The sequence below is a fragment of the Pteropus medius genome, unplaced genomic scaffold, assembly GCF_902729225.1.
Source record: "Pteropus medius unplaced genomic scaffold, Ma_sr-lr_union100, whole genome shotgun sequence".
In the NCBI taxonomy this organism is placed as follows: Eukaryota; Metazoa; Chordata; class Mammalia; order Chiroptera; family Pteropodidae; genus Pteropus; species Pteropus medius.
In genome coordinates this window covers 14645-34180 of record NW_024350496.1, presented here as the reverse complement: position 1 = coordinate 34180, position 19536 = coordinate 14645, and the positions used below count along the sequence as shown (strand labels likewise).

Below are 19536 nucleotides of genomic sequence, written 5' to 3'. Positions count from 1 at the left end.
GGAATAAAATAATCTCTAGTCACAATAAATTGAATCACTACAGGTGGATTTTCTAGCACACATAAGGTCCACTGCTGAAGTTAATTTCTTTTCTTCATCTAACTACAGGGTAAAGCTCATTGGTCTTTGCTATTATGGATACCAGATCATGGAGGAAATCATACTGTTTCATCTGAGTGATATCATCTTGTTCTGCAGCTAAAGAGCTGAATAAACCTGAATGCATGGCAGGTTGGAATCATACAGGTGTGAAGGAATTCATTCTGGTAGGTTTAACGGAAAATCCAAATTTGCAGATCCCTCTCTTTCTGCTTTTTACCTTTATTTATTTTATCACTATGGTGGGTAATTGGGGAATGATCGCTCTGATCTGGTTAAATGCTCAACTTCATACTCCAATGTACTTCTTTCTTAGCAATCTCTCTTTCTGTGATATCTGCTACTCTTCTGTCTTTGCTCCTAAGATGCTGGTCAATTTCCTATCAAAACACAAGTCCAGCACATTTTCTGGCTGTGTTTTGCAGAGTTTCTTTTTTGCAGTGTATGCAACCACAGAGGGCATCCTCCTGTCTATGATGGCGTATGATCGCTATGTGGCAATAGCCAATCCCTTGTTGTATGCAGTCATTATGACCCAAAGGGTTTGTATCCAGATGGTCCTTGCATCTTACTTGGGTGGCCTCATCAACTCTCTGACACACACAATAGGTTTGCTCAAACTAGACTTCTGTGGTCCTAACATTGTGAATCATTATTTCTGTGACTTTCCCCCTCTTCTGAGGCTCTCTTGCTCTGATGTACATAAAAATGAGATGCTGCTTTTGGTATTTTCTGGGGTGATTGCAATGTTCACTTTCATTATCATCATGGTCTCTTACATCTGCATCATCATTGCCATCCAGAGAATTCATTCAACTGAGGGGAGGCGCAAAGCCATCTCCACTTGTGCTTCTCACCTGACTGCTGTGACCTTATTCTATGGGTCTGGAACCTTTAGTTACATCCAGCCAAACTCTCGGTATTCTCTGGAACAGGAGAAGGTCTCTGCTGTGTTTTATACATTGGTGATCCCCATGCTCAACCCACTGATCTACAGCCTCAGGAATAAGGATGTGAAAGATGCAGCAAAAAGATCTATATGCTAGAAGAGAACCTCAACTTGACTCAGTATCATCTATGGCTGTGTTAACGTAACATTAATCTGCTAATAGAAAATGTCTTGAAAATCGTATCACAGATATGATCTCATATAGAACTATAATGAAGTCCTTTTATGCAATTTGCTACATAATCAATAGTTAACTATTCTTGCAAATTGTATTATCCTTGAATCTCTTCTGTTACTTTAAAATATTTCAAAATAAATATTTAGAAGCCAGGTAAAAGTACTTATAAAATAATAATAGAACATTCTTACTTCTTGGTGGAGGGTGTTACTTTTTACAAAAACAACATTTTTCAAGACAAGAAGAAAAGGAAGATATAGACTTTATATGTTTATAAAACTGAGTGATTATTAAGGAAACCAGAACTAGAGTGGTCTAGAACTCAGAGAGATGTAGACATGGAGAGGTGAGCTGACTTTATCTCAGTGATTCAGGGCAACTTTAAAAATGCAGGCTTGATGCATGGAGGGCTCTGCCAGCTTTAGGAGGAACCAGTAGAACTTTTGGCAGATACTTTGATGGCTACACTGCACATGATTGCATTTCCTTTGAGAGCTTCGGCCATGTCTGAGACTGAGCAGGCCTGAGACCAAATAATAGATATAAAAACAAACAGATAATGAATGGTAGATAAATGATAAATGGTAGATTGATGATGAAGATGATAGATAGATTAGTACATGACAGATGATATGTAGATGATAGATAGATAGATGATAGAACGATAGATAGATAGATAACAGGTTATAAATAGATCAACAATTTTAAGTGGAGAACTTCCGAGAAATAGAGAGGAACTTTTAGCCGTGTCTCAAACAATATAACAATTAAAGATTGTGATCTACCAGAACAAGGAGCAACTGATTCTGAACTCGTGCCTTGTGACTATTCTGAGGGAAAGAGAAAACAGTGGACCTGTAACCAGTTATGTAGAAAGACAAGATGAACTAGATTATATAGAAGTTTAAACACACAGCTGTTTTTCCCTACTGGAAGAAGGAAGGGGTCGGGGGTGGAGAATGTAAGAAGCTGATTTGGGCCACAGAGGCAGGTTGAAATCTCCCACACTCTTGCTGTGCTTAGAAGACACACAGTGTTACCAGAGAGAGGAGCCAGAAATAAATATAATGTAGGTTTTCTTCTCAATTCGCTTGAAAGATTTTAATCATGATTTAAGTCAAGCACAGAAGGGCTAGAATTTTCTTTCCACAGGAGTAGAAGATGATTACTGACTCTAGAGATTCAGAATGCGATGGAAAGACAGTGATATCTTTCTCAGCCTCTAGGTGCTTGATGAATAATGTCCCTCCAGAGGCAGAGCCTGCATTAGATGCAAGGACAGCAGCTCCCTTAAGATATTTGCTACAATATGAAGAGGTATAGGGCTGGAGGCTAAATTCCAAACTTCAAAGAATTAAAACTGCTTTTCCTGCATTGTTTAAGGGCTAGAGAGAGAGTCTCAGTTCTTAATTAACTTTTTGGGAAATCTATGCTCCTGAACCAGGGGCAAAGCATAAGAAAACCAGAAGTCCAATCAATAATTAAATTAACATAATCAGTGTCATTCTTCATGCCTTTTCAGGAAAGTGAAACCCTCCCCTGTAGAAAGGAATGTCATCTCCAGTTACTATGAAGGTTTTAATTACATGTAAAAAGCCAGAATATATAAAAAAAATAAGAAAGCACAAAATATAAGCTGTACCATAGAAGAGGTACATGCTGGAGTATGAAAAAGACTTCAAAAAATATTATGTTTAATATTTTAAATAACATTGATAAAAAGAAAATGGTTAAGTTGAGATATTTCAAGAAGGATTAATAAATTTAAACAGAATCATTCTATCCTCTGCTTCTATGAATTTACTATTTCAGCAACTTCTTATAAATGGAATCACACAGTATTTGTCTTTTTTATGACTTGCTTATTTCACTTCCATAATACCTTCTAGGTTGACCCACTGTATCACAAACGGCAGAATTCCTCTCTTTTTAAAGGTTGAATAATACTTTCCTCTATGAATATACCACATTTTTTTATCCATTCATTAGATGATAGATATTTAGGTAGCTTTTATATCTTGGCTATTGTGAATAATAATGGGGTGGACATAAGTGTGCAGCTATCTCTCTGCGAGGGAGGGGGAAATGGGAAGCTGTTCAATGGGTATAAAGTTCAGTTCTGCAAGATGAATAAGTTCTAGAGATCTGCTGTATAACATGCTACTCATAGTTAGCAATACTCTTTTGTGTACTTAAACATTTGTTAAAAGGTGAGATCTCATATTAACTGTTCCTACAACACAACGGAATAGTACGTAGCCATAGGAAAAGATGAAATACTATCTTTTGCGACAACTTGAATGGATCTTGAGAATATCATACTAAGTGAAAAAGGCAGATAGAAAAAGTGGAGAACTGTATGATTTCACTCATATGTGGGATATAAAACTGAAAGCAACAAATGAACAAATAAGATAAATAAACAAAAGCTCAGAAACACTAATAACAGTATGAAGTGTACTAGAGAGAAAAGGAATGGAGGGAGGTAGAAGAGGGTAAAAAGGGTCAAATTTATGGTGACAGAAGACTTGGCTTGGGGTGACGAACACACAATGCAGTGTAGATATGATGTATCATTCAATTGTACATTTGAAATCTACATAATTTAATTAACCCTCTCCCCAGTAAATTAAATAAAATAAAACAAAACAAAATAAGGAGACATGAGGAAATTTTTAGAGTGATCAATATGTCTTTAAACTTAATTTGGTTGTGGTTTCATGGGTGTATGCGCTTGTCCAAATACATTAAATTTTCTGTATTAAATATGTGCAGTTTTTTTTTTACACCAATTATACCTTTAAAGTTACTTTAAAAAAAAAAAGGAACGAATGGCATTCTGAAATGAAAAAGAAAACATTCCACAAAAGTTAAAAATAAGAACTCACAGGAAATATTTGAAGTGTATCAGATAAAGCATTAGACAGGACTGATAAACTCAAACACACTCCAATAGAAATTAAACTGTGAGACAGAAAGAAAAAAAAATTAGAAAAAGCAGAGCACAGGAGACATATAACCAAATCAAATGGTATGAAATACATGGAATCAATATTCTAGAAAAAAAGGAGACAACAAATAAAATAAGTATTTTATGATAAAATCTCTAATTTTATTCTAAACTGATAAGTATTCAACAAACTATTAAAAACTATTTGAATACTCCAAGTCAAAAAGTATGTAGAAACCATACATAGGCACTTTATGGTCAATGGAACAACAGTTAAGATTTCGGGTCACCTTTTCAAAGAAATTATAAAATGGGCAAATGCATTGACATTTTTAAAGTATGCAAGAAAAATAAAGTAAATGTCTAATATTCTATGCTCAGGGGAAAATATTCTTCAAAAATAGACTAGACAGAAAAAATAGACATTATTTAAAAAAAAAAAGCTGGGAGGACCTTTCAGACTATATAATATGAAACACTGAAAACCTTTTTAAGCAAAAAGAAATTATCCCAAGGTAAATACAGAACATAATGAATAAAAACATGCACAAGGATAAATATATAAACAATTTTAAAGAATACTGACTAATTAACAAGTATAAACTTCAAGTTATTGTTGGGAGCCGAGCTAACTTGGTGAGCTCTGAGATAAGTGGCACTAAACTATTTTAAGCACTCAGTATTTTCCAAGAACGGAGCTTCGTTGCAGAGCAGAGAGTTCTGAGTTGTGAGAGCTTCATTGTTTTGCAGGTAAGTAATTTGGCTGACCTTGGGTTGTGACCACTGTTTTCTCATTGCGATGCTATAAGTAGTGTGTTCTAAATAAAGTCGGGGCTGCAACATTGACTGTACACCCTCCCGATCTTTTCTCTTGTCTCTGTCTTTTCTTTAGTCCTATCTCCCCGTCTCAGGTACTGTTCACCTAGACCGGCAGGCTCCGGCAAGTTATAAAATAAGTCACAAAGATGTATAGAGTCAATAATATTATAATAACTATGTAAAGTGACAGTTATCAGACTTGTGGTAATCACTTTGTTAGGTATATAAATGTCAAATCACTATGACACTTGACACAAATATAATGCTGTATGTCAACTGTAATTAAAAATAAATTTTTTAAAAAGAATATTTACTGATTACAGACATACCAAAAATGATTTTCAAAGGAAATAAGAACATATGGAGAAGCAAAAAATAGGACAAAAATAACATAAATGGCAAAAAGAGATAAAGTGTTGAAAGTTTCTTCTAGTGTTACATGTGGTAAGTTATCGATTTTAAAAAGTTTCTGATAAGGAAAAGAGATATTACAATTTCCCCTGCCATCAAAATGAGATTTCAAAATGCCTAGATAAAAGACTCCAATAAATAAGATAAAATTTATTGTAAAGTCTTGATTAATTTACTAGTGCACAAGGAAGACATGAAATTCAGAAGGGAAAACATAAATCTGATAGTGAGATGCCCCATGCAGAATGAGCTATGCTAATATTTACATACAAAAATGAAGATTGGCAAACTAAATTAGGGTTTTTAAACCTTAGCTAGTGCTCTTTTGGGCTAGATGATTTTCTGTTGTGGAGGTTGGCCTGTTCATTGTATGTTAACTCTAAGACAACCAAAGTCGTATCTGGACATTGTCAAATACGCCTTGGGAGATGGGGGTGCAATATTGCCTATGTTGACAGCCACTAGAGTGGACTTAAAAAAAGAAGCAAATATATATATGCTTTTGACAAGAAATACAAGGAAACAGACAAATTAAAAGTAAAAAGATGGAAAAATTTATACCATGCAAACATATGTATAGGAAGCTGGTGTCACTATATTCATACCTGAAAAAGCAAAACTTAAGGGGAAATTATAATTATTTTAAAAGGTATTTTATGTGGTAAAATAGAAAGAATCTTAAATTTGTATTTACCTAATAATTGGCTTCAAAATACTTACCAGGAAGCTGATGAAAGTGAGATAAATTTCACAAATATTGCTGGAGGTTTTAAAATAGCTCTCTGTGTAATCGACAGATAATAGTTGATAAAAATAAAATTATTGCACGATCAATTTAACTGACCTGGTAGAAATACATTGAACATTATGAAACTACAAAATACTAATTCTCTAAAATACACATGGAACATTTAAAAATTGATGACATGTGTGTCATAAAACGAATTTCTAAAATTAAAATAATATAAAGTGCATTCTCTGATTATAGTGTATTTTAACTTTAAGTGGGTGACAAAAAGCCAAGGAATCAATCTTCGCATGGTTGGAAATTATTCGACACACTCATAAATAATCTACATTTTAAAAGATCACAATGCAAAGTTTACAATATTTTTGAAATAAATAGAAGAAAGTAAGTAGAAACTAAATAAAAATAGAACATAAAAATAAAATAAAAATTACATAATGAATGAAAATCAACAATCATTCTTTTAAAAAGATAACAAAAATGATGAAATTTTAGCAAAGCTCATCAAGAAAAATGACAGTAAACACTAATTACTAATACCATAAATGAAAAAGAGAATATCATTAGAGGTTTTATAACAATTAAAAAGTTCATAAGATGAGATCTTATATAAAATAAAAAGTTTCTTGAGAAACAGGACTTAGCCAAACAAGTACAATTAGAATATCTAAATAATTCTAAATATGTTTTAGATATTGAGTTTATAATGATAAAACATGTTCTAAAAGAAAACACCTGATATACAGACAATAAGGAATATCATTCTGAAATTCTTTCAGAGTGAAAAGAAAGAAAGGAAAACAACTAACTTTGTAGGACCATTAAAAAATTTATTTTAAATCCTGAAAAGGATGTTACGTAAAGAGGTAATTACAGGCTAGTATGTTATTCCAGAGAAGCCAAAATTCTGACGTGAGGGGCTTATTCTAGCAAAAGATTATAGTTTAAATAGGTCTGACAGAGGAAACATAAAAATGCTTTAAAATTTTTATAAATTTTAAAATCTAATGATAAAAACTCAGCAAAATATTTGTAGAATTTAAATACCGACGGCAACATTACAGTTACTGTTAATGATAAGATATCCAGCATTAGCACACCCATGATTGATTTTGGGTGCAAAATGGGGTGCAATTTGGGTGCAATATTCACAATAACCACTTGCATTTGAAATTAGAGAAGAACATAGCCCGCAAATAAAGTCTAGGAAAAGAATAAAAGAGCATTTTTGTTCATGTATGTTTGTGGATATACACTCTCATTTCTAAGTGTAAGTCTTGGGACATAAGTCAGACACATGTTCAGCTCACTGCCAAACAGCTCTAGCTACAAGGGACTTCGATTAGTGCTGGCAGCTGGATGTCAGTTCATGTTTGGCTAAGCTGACTTTTCCAAGAACAAATTGTAGAAAGGTACACCTCAACTAAAGTTGGACTTTATTTCTTCTATCTCCTCTTTTCTTAGAACAGTAGTATAATCAATCTATCTGTAGTTTATAGCATGCTATTTTGCTGTTGACTTATTAAAAGATGTTATCCTGTATGCTATTTGCTTGTGAAATATTTTTGTTATAAATTACAATTCCTGCAGTGGACTTGTGTTAAATACATTATTTAACGATGTCAGTCTCTGAGCATAATTAATCTGCAGACAAAACAAGTCTGCACAAATTAAGCATGCTGTATGTGAACGGACACAAATTAAGCATGCTGTACGTGACTACATGTATGTGCTCAAGGAAACTAAGGTTCGGCTTCCTGACAGAGGTTTAGCTTACTGAATTTTGCTCGCCTGAATAGACTAAACCATTAAATTTCCCAAAATTTCAAAATAGGTACAGTCGGCCTTCCCCTTGTGGCAGTAAGGAGCCTAATGACTTAGGCAGTGACTTTTGGAAACTGTCGTGGATAAAATAAGGTCAGGATATGTCCTCACTATTCCCTACCCACTTCTTCAGCCTGCAGTTAGTCAGTTTAACTACATGACATCTAAGGTAACATTATCTGTATTGTACTCACACCACCCATTTTGTTGATGCTTCAGGGGATCAGTCACTTACTTCAGTATCATCTGGAATTTTGAATTGTAGAATTTTGTAGAAGACACTGACACTATTTCTCTTAAGATTTTACAAATAGGTCATATAAAGAGTGAGTATTTATCTTCTAGCCTGTGAGCCTGTGGTAAGTGGGACACTACGCTACCCCATGATAATCACCACCCACAGGAGGATTTTGGATAAGCAATTACTTTCATTCCAGTGGTATGGATTGCCGGTTCATTTTAAATGAGAAAGATGAAGGACGGTAACATATTTGACTGTAATGTAGCCAGTTACAACATAACATATGTCTCCTACACTGGGAGATATTTCATTAAAATTAACAAGAACAACAAAATCCTTAGATTACACTGGCGAATAATATCTCTTGTAAAGGGTATGATTTCTATGAGCTATTTAAATATACCTTAAAGCATTTAGTTATGTGAAGGAATTCTAAATTATAAGCTTGATGTTATTGAAAAGAATCCAAGGCACCCTGTTTTCTTTGTTTGTTTATTTGTTTCTCAATTATCTGAGTGACTAAACTGAAATAAATATTATGACTCAGGCAACTTAAATTTGAATGTTAGTTTTGCTATTTCACAACTATGAGTCTTTGAACTCCTTATTTATTTTTATTCTTATTAAATTTTAAATTATAAATAAGAGTTCCCCGCCTCATCAGATTCTTGTGAGGATTGGGATAACATCTATAAATACCTAGCCCCTTATTCAGCAGTTGGTACACATTTAAAGACTGTTAGCTTTCTCTTGCTTTTGCAATTATAGCATTTATATATATATATATATATATATATATATATATATACACACACACACAGACATATATATATATACACACATATATATACATATATATACACATATACCTATATATACACATACATAAACTTTGATGAAAAAATAAGAAATCATTAGCAAATAGGATTTGCCCTAAATAAACTTTAATGGATATTTAACATTCAAAAATAAATCAGCACAATTCAGTATATTATAATTCTAAAAAAGAAAAATAAATCATAATCACAAAGGATGGACAAGAAATTATTTGATATAATTCAGCATTTATTTAAGCAAAGTAGGTCAGCAAATTAAAAACAGAATAGATCTTCCTGGAATTGATAAAGGGCATATATAAAACTCTACAGGAAACGCTGTATGTGGCACTGATACCTCTAACAGCACAATAAGGCAAAAAAGAAAACAAGTAAGAAAAAAATAAAGTTTGGAAAGAAGAAAAAAATAGCACCTTAGTTTAAAATTTTAAGTGTAAAAATCACCACTAATAGCATCAAAACAGGAAATCCATAGGGGTAATTATAATGAAATATGTATAAGAACTCTATACAAATAAAATACCATATGCGACAAAATAATGATGACAGATACATAAAAAAAAAAAACTATGCAAATGGGGAGATATACTGTGTTTATGGCCTAGAATACTCAATCATTGTTTGTCTTCAAATTTACCTACAAATACAAAGCAACCCTCAGGATTGCTGATCAGTACTAATCAATCCCCAAGCGTCCTTTTTTAGAAGCTCATAACGTGAAACACTAAGTGTTTCTCATACTATTTTTAACATTACAAATCTTGGAACATTTGATGAATATTCCATCCCACTATAACTTATTTTTATTTGCACCCATTCTGTTTATTTTTCATGGTTATTTCTCCTTCCGGATGTATAATACATATTTTTCCATACAGTCCCAGTTTATAAGTCCATTAATAACTGTAGAGATGCAGTAGTTCTTCAAAACACTTAATGTAACTGAGAGCTCACACCAGACATTGTCATAACTCAGAAATAAGAAAGATACATGAACCTACAGAAGAAAGAAATAATTTTAAGGCATGTGTAGAAGATTTATTACTAACAAACAATGCATTTAAATAGAATGTGCACGCACATGACCACGATGGATTTTTTATAGCACAGATCATGTATCTATGATGCTAAAGAGAAGAAGAATTTTGAGACAACCAAATGGGTCTTTCAAGCTCTTGAATATGCAATTAAAAAAGAACACAAAGGTCAATTTCTTTGTTTTAATAAATTTCATCTAATAAACACACATATTAGTGTTTATTATGTACCAGTTACATAAATGTTTTACAAATATCTACTTGTTTATTCCTCTAACCATCAAGAAGTGGTTCAATAACTTTATCGACTACACGATCAGTAAGTAACAAAGCTAAGATTTGAACCATCATCTTTTCTGTAACTACTGTGCTCTTAACGTTTATGTTAAAATTCCTCCCAAGTACATGGACATTCTTCTGTGGACTTACCTAGTTTACCTGTGAGTGGATTCTTCTAGCGTGTTTTGCAACTCTTCTTTTCTTTACATGGAGGAAGGTGATTTTAGGATTGGAAAAATAGACATTTGAATCTAACTAAGAATTTTGCCGATTCTCATAATTCTAGCAGATCTTGTCAACTGAGCCACATGAAAGGAACTAATGTCATCTCGAAAGGAACTAATATCATCTCTTAATGTGCATAGCTTTAAAGAGTTACTGTAATTCGGTACACCACCTCTGGATAACATCCTCCGGTTCAATGATCATTTCTATTTACTTCTTTTAAAGAAAATGACAAAAGTGAAAACAAACCAAATATGTAACAAACTATGCCATAATTGGATTTATTATCTTTCTATTTGCTTTCTTAGAAAGGAGAGTAAAGATATTTTTGGTTCATTGATCACTCATGTCCACTCACGTATTCTGACACCATTTATTTTGGATGAGAAAAACAAGAAAACCAAGGAGTTATTGGAGAGCAATTATACCATGCGGACTTGTTGGATTCACAGATTTTCTACCTCTCAGAATCACATTATTCCTGGTATTTTTTATAGCATATATACTAACTGTGGTGGGAAATGCGGGTTTAATAATCCTAGTAATATCGATTCAAAACTGCAAAGGTCCATGTATTATTTGCTCAGCTACTTGTCATTCTTAGACATCTATTCTACGTCAATCACCCCTGCTATTCTACGTCAATCACCCCTAAAATGCTGGTGAAATTTTTAACATCCAGGAAAAGCATCTCTCCCTATGGTTGTGCATTACAAACGATTTTCTTTTGCTGTTTTGCTGATGCTGAGTGCCTTATCCTGGCAGCAATGTCATATGACCGCTATGCAGCCATCTGTAACCCATTGCTCTATCCTACATTGATGTCTAGGAGAGTCTGCATCGACTTCATTGTGTCAGCATACTTCAGTGGAAGTAGGACTTCAATGGTCCATGTCTGCCTCACATTCAGGCTGCCATTTTGTGGTTCCAATATTATCAACCATTTCATTTTTTCTGTGATATTCCACCTCTTTTGGTGTGCAGATACCCATATCAACGAGCTTCTGCTCTTTGCCTTGTGTGGCTTCATCCAGACCAGCACTTTTATGGTCATATTTATCTCTCCCTTTTGTATCCTTATCACAGTTTTGAGCATCAAGTCCTCAGATGGCAGAAGCAAAACATTCTCTACCTGTTCTTCCCATCTCATAGCAGTCACCTTATTCTAGGGAACACTATTGTTTATGTACTTACATCCTACCACCAGCTATTCCCCAAACACCGATAAGGTAGTTGCAGTGTTTTATACTATATTCTTTTTTTCCCCATGTTTAACCCAATAATCTATAGCTTAAGAAACAAGGATGTAAAAAATGCCCTATAAAAACTATTTAAAAGCTTTCAAATTAATAAGAATTTGAATCACTGAAAAATATTTAAAGTATAACCTGCCCTTCCAATCTCATTAACAACACTATGTCATGAACATCACATATGTCAACTATTTTTATATTATCTCCATTTTCCAGAAATGAAGACAATTTTTCATCATCAGTACTTTAAAGTGCTCTTGTCCTATCTGACAGAAATGTTCTCTCCAAAATTTTTCCACTCCATGAAACATTCCTGAATTAAAATAAATAATATTAATTGTTCTCCAATTAATGTTCTTAAAAAACTTTGTACTGTGATTCATTATATACTTTATCATGTTGTATTGAAGGTATACATTGAGTTGTTTATTAGCTCACTCATATTGAAAGCTCTGTAGTGGCAGGGAGTCTATATTTTGGTTTATTTCTGAATACTTCTGAGCTTTTGGTATATGGCACATCCTCACTGCATGTGTGTTTAATGGATGAATAAATAGATGGATAAATGGATGTAGGGACTAATGAAGGGATGAATGGATGGATTTGGTAATGGATGGATGGATGGATGGATGGATAGATAGATAAATGTATAAATTAGTGAGAAAATCTAGTTTTCTCTTTGGGAAAATACATGTAGGTTCTGGACTTACAGAAGGTATACCATCAGAGAAATTTGATATTACTCATAATGGCAATGGTGGTTTCACTAACTCTCAGAAAATTAGATATCAATCACATAGCAAAAGCGTTTTATATTAAAAGAGTGAAGTTATAACATATGGTTTCTCTGTGGGCTTGTTTATTCTTATAAGGGATCCTCTACTCTTCCATTTACAGTGGGTACATATGAAAACCAACTAACTTTATAAAGATCATCAAGATTGTAAAATATACATTACTATTTGCACACACGTTACTGACAAAATCTTTAAAGTTCTATCTTCAAGAAAAGGTGAAAAATTGATCTGATCATTCTATTCTACAAATTGACAATGTAAACCAGTTGAAAGTATATGCATTTCTTTCTCTGGGATCAATTTCAATGATGGAATTAGCAGACCTTTTCTGCAGTTGCGTTTGATCTTTCAGTCTTCATTTTCTTTTTGTGTTATGTGAACAAAATTGAAGGAGTATATTGTATACACATGAATATATAGTGTGCAGTTTTTAGTTATTATGAAAATAAATGACTGCATTATTTTATACTGATTGTAATCCTGTAGATGGAGATAATTAGACACTGTGCAATGAAATGGATTGTTTGGAGGTTTAAATGAATGAATACATGTAAAGCTACTACTATATGTATGATTTGAGAATTAAATGATTATGTATGTATAAATCTCCTAGAATACTGTGTGCGTAAAGCTTTGACACAGTACCTGTAATGATGTAATGGCACATAATTATTCGGTATTTTACCACTACTTAAATTTAAGGCAATAATCAGGTTTTGACTCCCGAGAGATTAGGCACTTGAAAAAAATCTCTGAGGCTTTCCAAATGATGTGAGACATTGCCACAGAGCAAAAACACTGGAATCCAGTGTTCAACTTAGTGGCTCTTCATCATGATAAAACATTTTCCTCACTGTGAAGACTTTGTCAGAGTGTAGAGTAATATGCCATTCATTCGTTCTTGTTTTTTGAGTAGTTTCTGAAACAGATGGGGCATTTCGAATTGCTCTTTTAATTTTAGTGTACTCTCTTTAAAAAATGTGGATGAGACTATCATAAAATGAACTGAATTCTAATCATCTTTCCATTGTCTTCATGGACACAAGTTTGCATGAAGATGCACATCAGCTTCCTTAATAGAGACCCATTTAATCTAAGACATATTTTTTGTTTTCCAAAAGAAGTTGTTTTAAAATAAGGAAACTACAATGTGTTTGTAAGCATAAAATTGTTATGAGTTTATTTATCCTAGAGTTTCTAAAAGTAGCAGTATTGACATTTTGGGCCAATACTTCGTTTGGAAATAGGAGCGCGGGGCAAGGGAGAGGATTACCTTGTACATTTTAAGGTGTTTAGCAGCCTCCTGAGTATCTACTCACTAGATACTGGTAACATTCAACCTAATATGATTACCAAAATGTATACAAAGTTTGCCAAATTTTCTCTCAAAGGCAAAATTATCGCTAAGGGAGAATCACTAAATATGATCAATGTTATTTCTTTGTCCATATGGCAAATGAAACCATTTGAATGAGGACATTGTTTGAAGCTAAATCAGAATAATATTTTGTAACAAGTCTTCAAATGTCATTTTGTTAATTTTGTTCTGCATTATTTTCTTAATATCTATGTTTTGTGACCTATTTTGATAATACCCATAACCAGAGAAAATTACCATATAAATTTAACGAAAACAAACATGTAGAAGCACAGCCGAATATATATGTTTTATGAAGTAGGCCATGGTTGAGAGAAAATTATAATAAATTAGGATATTTCTTACAATTACATGTAAGCAGATTTATTTTTCTGCTTCTGTCTATGGGCAGAGAGAGAAAATGCTGAGAAGCTATATTACATTCTAGTCATAAAAATAATGCAATACACAAACTTAAAAAACTAAAACTGATGTTCCCTCTGTAAAAATATCTGCATTTAATTCAAGTCATAAGGATGTCTGTGTGACAAGTCCACAACTTTATTGCTATTACATTGAGAATTGGAGGTTTTGGGCAAATGAACTTTATGGCATGAGTTGAAAAATACCAATTTTTCTAGTGACATCAGACAAAATCATTTGTAGGTCATAATTAAAGATATAATAAATATTTATCTCCCAAGGAATACATCCATAAATATTTTTTCTCAGATTAAAAATTATTTTCTTGAAACACATGAGACAATACTCGCCACATTGATAGCATAAAGATAGAGATTGGGAGTGAGTATTGATTGGGAATTCAACTTCTCTTATTCAGCTGCTAACACTGTTACATATGATGAAGACATGCCATAATTTATAACTCTCCATTGGTATCAGTTCTAACTAAGTTCATTCTCTTATAACTTGGCAATATTTTCAATCCTATATCTAAAGGCACGTAATGTTGTTCTATCAGGATCTAGACAACTATATCATAGTATTGTGATAATTCTTTAAATTTTGTACAATGTTTGGATTGACACAAGATTTCATTATTTTATTTCTCTGCATATATTACAACTTACTCTATTTTTATGCTAATATACCTAAGACAGGCTAACAGATTAACAAGAGAACTTAAGAAAACCATCTCCTACCCTTTTCCAAACACACAAATAATGCCTATATTATTTGTATGATTGAAGAGAGCTAACTACGAAATAATGTAAAGTGCTAATAAACCTATGTGTAATTATGCAAAATAATCACACTGTCCACAGCTGAAGGATGCCTATTGAATTATTAGAGAGAAGAAATACATAGATTTTAACATAAATAAGTCCAAAGGAGTGCATATAGTTCAATGAATTTGGTGCATGTGTGTGTATAAGCTCTCATAATACTTTCATGTGAATGATTGTTAAAAATTTTGGAGTGTGATGTCATGCATTAATTTATATCCATTTTATTACAAATCGGTGAGGTAGATAGAACACATATGCATGCTCCTATTTTAAAGGAAGAAAGAAACTTCAGTTATTTCACCATTAGAACCCTTGAACACTAGTCCGAGTAGCATATATGTGACTGGAACATCATTTCATAGGGAAAGCAGAAGCATCTACTAAACAGCTCTTGAGAGGACCTGCTGCTCTGATTAGTTCCAGTCTCAAGAGACCAGAAAAGATGCTAATTATCCAACCTGTGGACATCTGAGATTCACATCTACTCAATGAGCTACAGTTTTTGTCCCCAGAAGATAAAGAAACAAACATAAAAAAAAATCTCTACTCTCAGCGATAAGTCCTTTAAGACCCACGAAAACCTGGTCTTCTCGAGATACTGAGCTTCTTCTGAACTTGGCTTATTTGTGAGTATGTTTAGGGAGTGGTAATGCAGGTTTATTAAAGCTTTTGATATTTCCTGTTATTCCACACTAAAAGAATTTGTTACCACAGGTATGATTTCCCAAACAGTCAGAAAATGTCCTATCCTGTGGTTTATTTATCTTTCAAATGTTCTTTTTTGTGAACTGAGCAATATTTACTTAACATCTGTACTTAATATTTGTGTGTGAGAGAGTGTGTATTTTTATGGTATTTAATACATGGTTCATACAGAAACTTAAGCTCCTTGCATATTTAGAGGAAATTTCAGATATTCTCAGGAAAATAGAATATGTGGCATCAAGAATTGTAATGTTTTTAGGTATACTAAAAGGAAGATCTTTTCTTCTCAATCGTATATAATAGTTTTTGAAATCTTTTACATCTAATTTTATTTTATGATTCCAATAATAATATTTTAAGAATGATTTTCTATTTTCCTTGAGTTTGTCTCTACAAATCTGGGCATATACACACATACGTGTTTCTCAGAGCGCGACTGTTTTTGCTACAACAAGTTGCTACTCCTTCCCACTACAACTCTAGTGTGCCTGAATATAATAGTCTTCAAATCAGAATATATCGTCTTCAAATTAGACTATCTAAGCTAAATAGTTTTGGGTCTTTTAGTATGTCAATGCTGTTGTTGTCATTGATAGTAGGTTTTTATATTTTTAATCTGTGATTATTAAGTTTTTTTATGTGTTATTTAATATTTTGCTTTTGTATTATAAACATTTTATTTATAAGCCAAGCAGTATACATTTTTTTAAAGTATAAGTACACTTAGGTTCATGTGAATTTATAACATATTTCACATAACAATTAATCAGTTATACATTTATTCATATATCATATTCTATAATAACATAAGGAATACTGTGAACAAGTAATAATATAAAATATTTATTTATAATATTGTATAATAAATATAGCACTAAATATTGTGTCTACATAATCATATTCTGTGGGCAAATCTCAAAAGAACATAGGTAGACAGTTCAAATCTGGTTAACAACTATGGACCTACAGTATGGTGAGGTCGCAATTTTGAAAATCATTAACTTTCTTGATAGACATTTTACTGGGTTCATTTTTTCACGATAATGATATGATTTTTCTTTACATTTTTTCTCACCAGTATCTTTATCAGTAACTATGTCTTTCCTCATTAATGATTATATATTTTCCAACATCCTTTTGGAGTTGGAAAATATATATTCATTAGTGAGGAAAGACATAAATCAAGAATAAATTACTCTGAAGGAATTTCATATATTTAAAAAAAGACTATTTTGATTCTGACATTTTAAGACATTAATCTTAAAGTTGGAAAATTGCATTTGAGCATACCATTAGGTTATAAAATTGATATATCCAGTATTTGTTTTCCTAAAAAAAATTCACGCTTATTAATATTCTAAAGCAGTCTCTTATCAAGTTGATGACACTGAGTGATATCAAAAAACCCTGACTTTAGTGACAGAATTCTCATGTAATTCTAATATCATGGGAAAAGTCATACCTCGATCCTCGGTGACACTTTTCTCTATTTATATATTTCTATTATGAGTTCAATAGATAAAGTTGTTACTAGAAATCTTACTGCCAAATTTTTGGAATCACACTTGTTTTTCTGGGTCATGGTGTTGAATCTTGTTCATCGATATCATACTAGTGCACATCTACCACATAAATCCTCGTAGCAGTTAAATTGGCAGCAACTCAGGTTTTTCTTCATTTTCTCTAAATGATAAATGAGAATATTATACAAACTGTGTTGTTTTTGTTTCCTTTTATGATTTGCTATACATGGTGAAATATACAGCAGGCCAAGGGCAGGGCTATATTGGAACTCAAGCCTTCTCAGTTCTAATACACACCAGTGATGGTGTTTTCATTACACTACAGAGACTTGCAGAAGAAAAAGCTTCTCATTAATAAAATACAAATATCCCTTCACCTTCAAAGTTGTTTTTTTTTTTTAATTGATCTTATTTCCAAGTTATGAACCTCTGATTCTGGATTTTACAAACTGCTTTTATTGACAGGAAGAAACCTTCTTGTCACTTCCAACAAGTCATTTTTCTTTCCTTGAATAAAGTTAGACGTGGATTCGTTGTGCTCTCCAATGCCATTGATCTAAAAGATAGAAAGGATCTAAGAAAAAAAAAAAGAAAAAAAAAGAAAAACTATATATGTGTATATATACAGACAGGATCTATTATTAAACTTCAGTTTGTGAGGAATGAGCTTATATACTCATAAATGAAGATTTTGGTTTTCATTTAGTAATACCCTGAAGATTACATCCCAAGCTTACCGAAATCCTGATCTCAGTAGACTTCAAGTTCCATGGGTGCACAGCTCCTATATGCTTCTTGTGATCTCCAACGCCTAGTACAATGCCCGGCATAAAAGGTGTGGTTGTTATTTTAAGCCACCAATTTGTGGCAACTTGTTATAGTAGCAATAGGAAACTAATACACTATATAGTAGAGTACTCACTGTCATTTTCTATTCACCTCCTCTTTTTTTGATCATAGTAATTATCACCATTATATATAGTATATCAATAGGTATTTATTTTCTTAATAAAATATAAGCTCATTGAAAGCATGACATTTTTCTTATTCACTGCTTCATCTCTACCAAATATAACATTTCTTGGCACAGAGTAGTAATGTATATTTATTGAATTCATGAAAGCATACATGCATTCATTTATTAATATTTGACCAAAATATTAAATTGGTATTATACCATTATACATTAGTATAATGTCAGAAAACAAGTGAAACAATGAGGCAGCCTACATTTTTGAAAGCTGGATGCATCTGATAGATATAGTTTCAGTACCTCATACTCACACCTTGTCTCTCTATGTGGATGTTTAAGAGTTCTTGTTTTAATGTTGATAAAAACCAAATATGTGAATGTAAAGTTATACAAAGATGCAAAAGGGGAGAGTTTCCAAGTTAAGTTGCACTGCTATTTTTTCATTGGTCTAAACATTAAATAGCAAATGAAAAGTTTGTTCTAACTCTTTGTCCAGTTTCACGCTTCAGTGGACAAAGGCACTGATCTCCAAATTGGGGAATCTGAGCAGAAGGTGAGGCAGTTCTGATATCTGAGATATAGAAAGGAAGGGGATTGTGTATTAAGAAAGCGAGCATCATGAGTTAACTGCCTGTGAAAATGGAGAGACTGGTTAGGCACATGATAAGGAAATAATTTCTATCACAGAGGGCTACAGTTTGTATCACATGTAAACAAAAGACTTATATGTCACAGAATGAATCAGAGGTTTGGTATGGGGCATATCTGGATTTGAATGTCAGTTCTATCAATTAAGAGTTTTGTACTCTAAGAGAGTTTCCTTACTCTAATTTTTAGGTTGTGGAAACTGAGAAGCAGGGAATAAAATAATCTCTAGTCACAATAAGTTGAATCACTACAGGTGGATTTTCTAGTATACATAAGATTCACCTCTGAAGTTAATTTCTTTTCTTCATCTAACTACAGGGTAAAGCTCATTGGTCTTTGCTATTATGGATACCAGATCATGGAGGAAATCATACTATTTCATCTGAGTGATATCTTCTTGTTCTGCAGCTGAAGAGCTGAATAAACCTGAATGC

At 32.7% G+C, this 19536-nt stretch overlaps 1 protein-coding gene and 1 pseudogene across 1 annotated transcript; both read left to right on the top strand.

The window, feature by feature from the left end:
- The first annotated feature begins 224 nt into the window (after positions 1-224).
- LOC120584348 (olfactory receptor 1052-like) lies at positions 225-1145 on the top strand. The gene has a single exon (XM_039840033.1). The coding sequence runs from the start codon at positions 225-227 to the stop codon at positions 1143-1145; it is 921 nt and encodes a 306-aa protein (XP_039695967.1).
- Positions 1146-1564: 419 nt separating this feature from the next.
- LOC120584349 (olfactory receptor 5AS1-like) lies at positions 1565-15725 on the top strand (annotated as a pseudogene).
- Positions 15726-19536: the final 3811 nt, after the last annotated feature.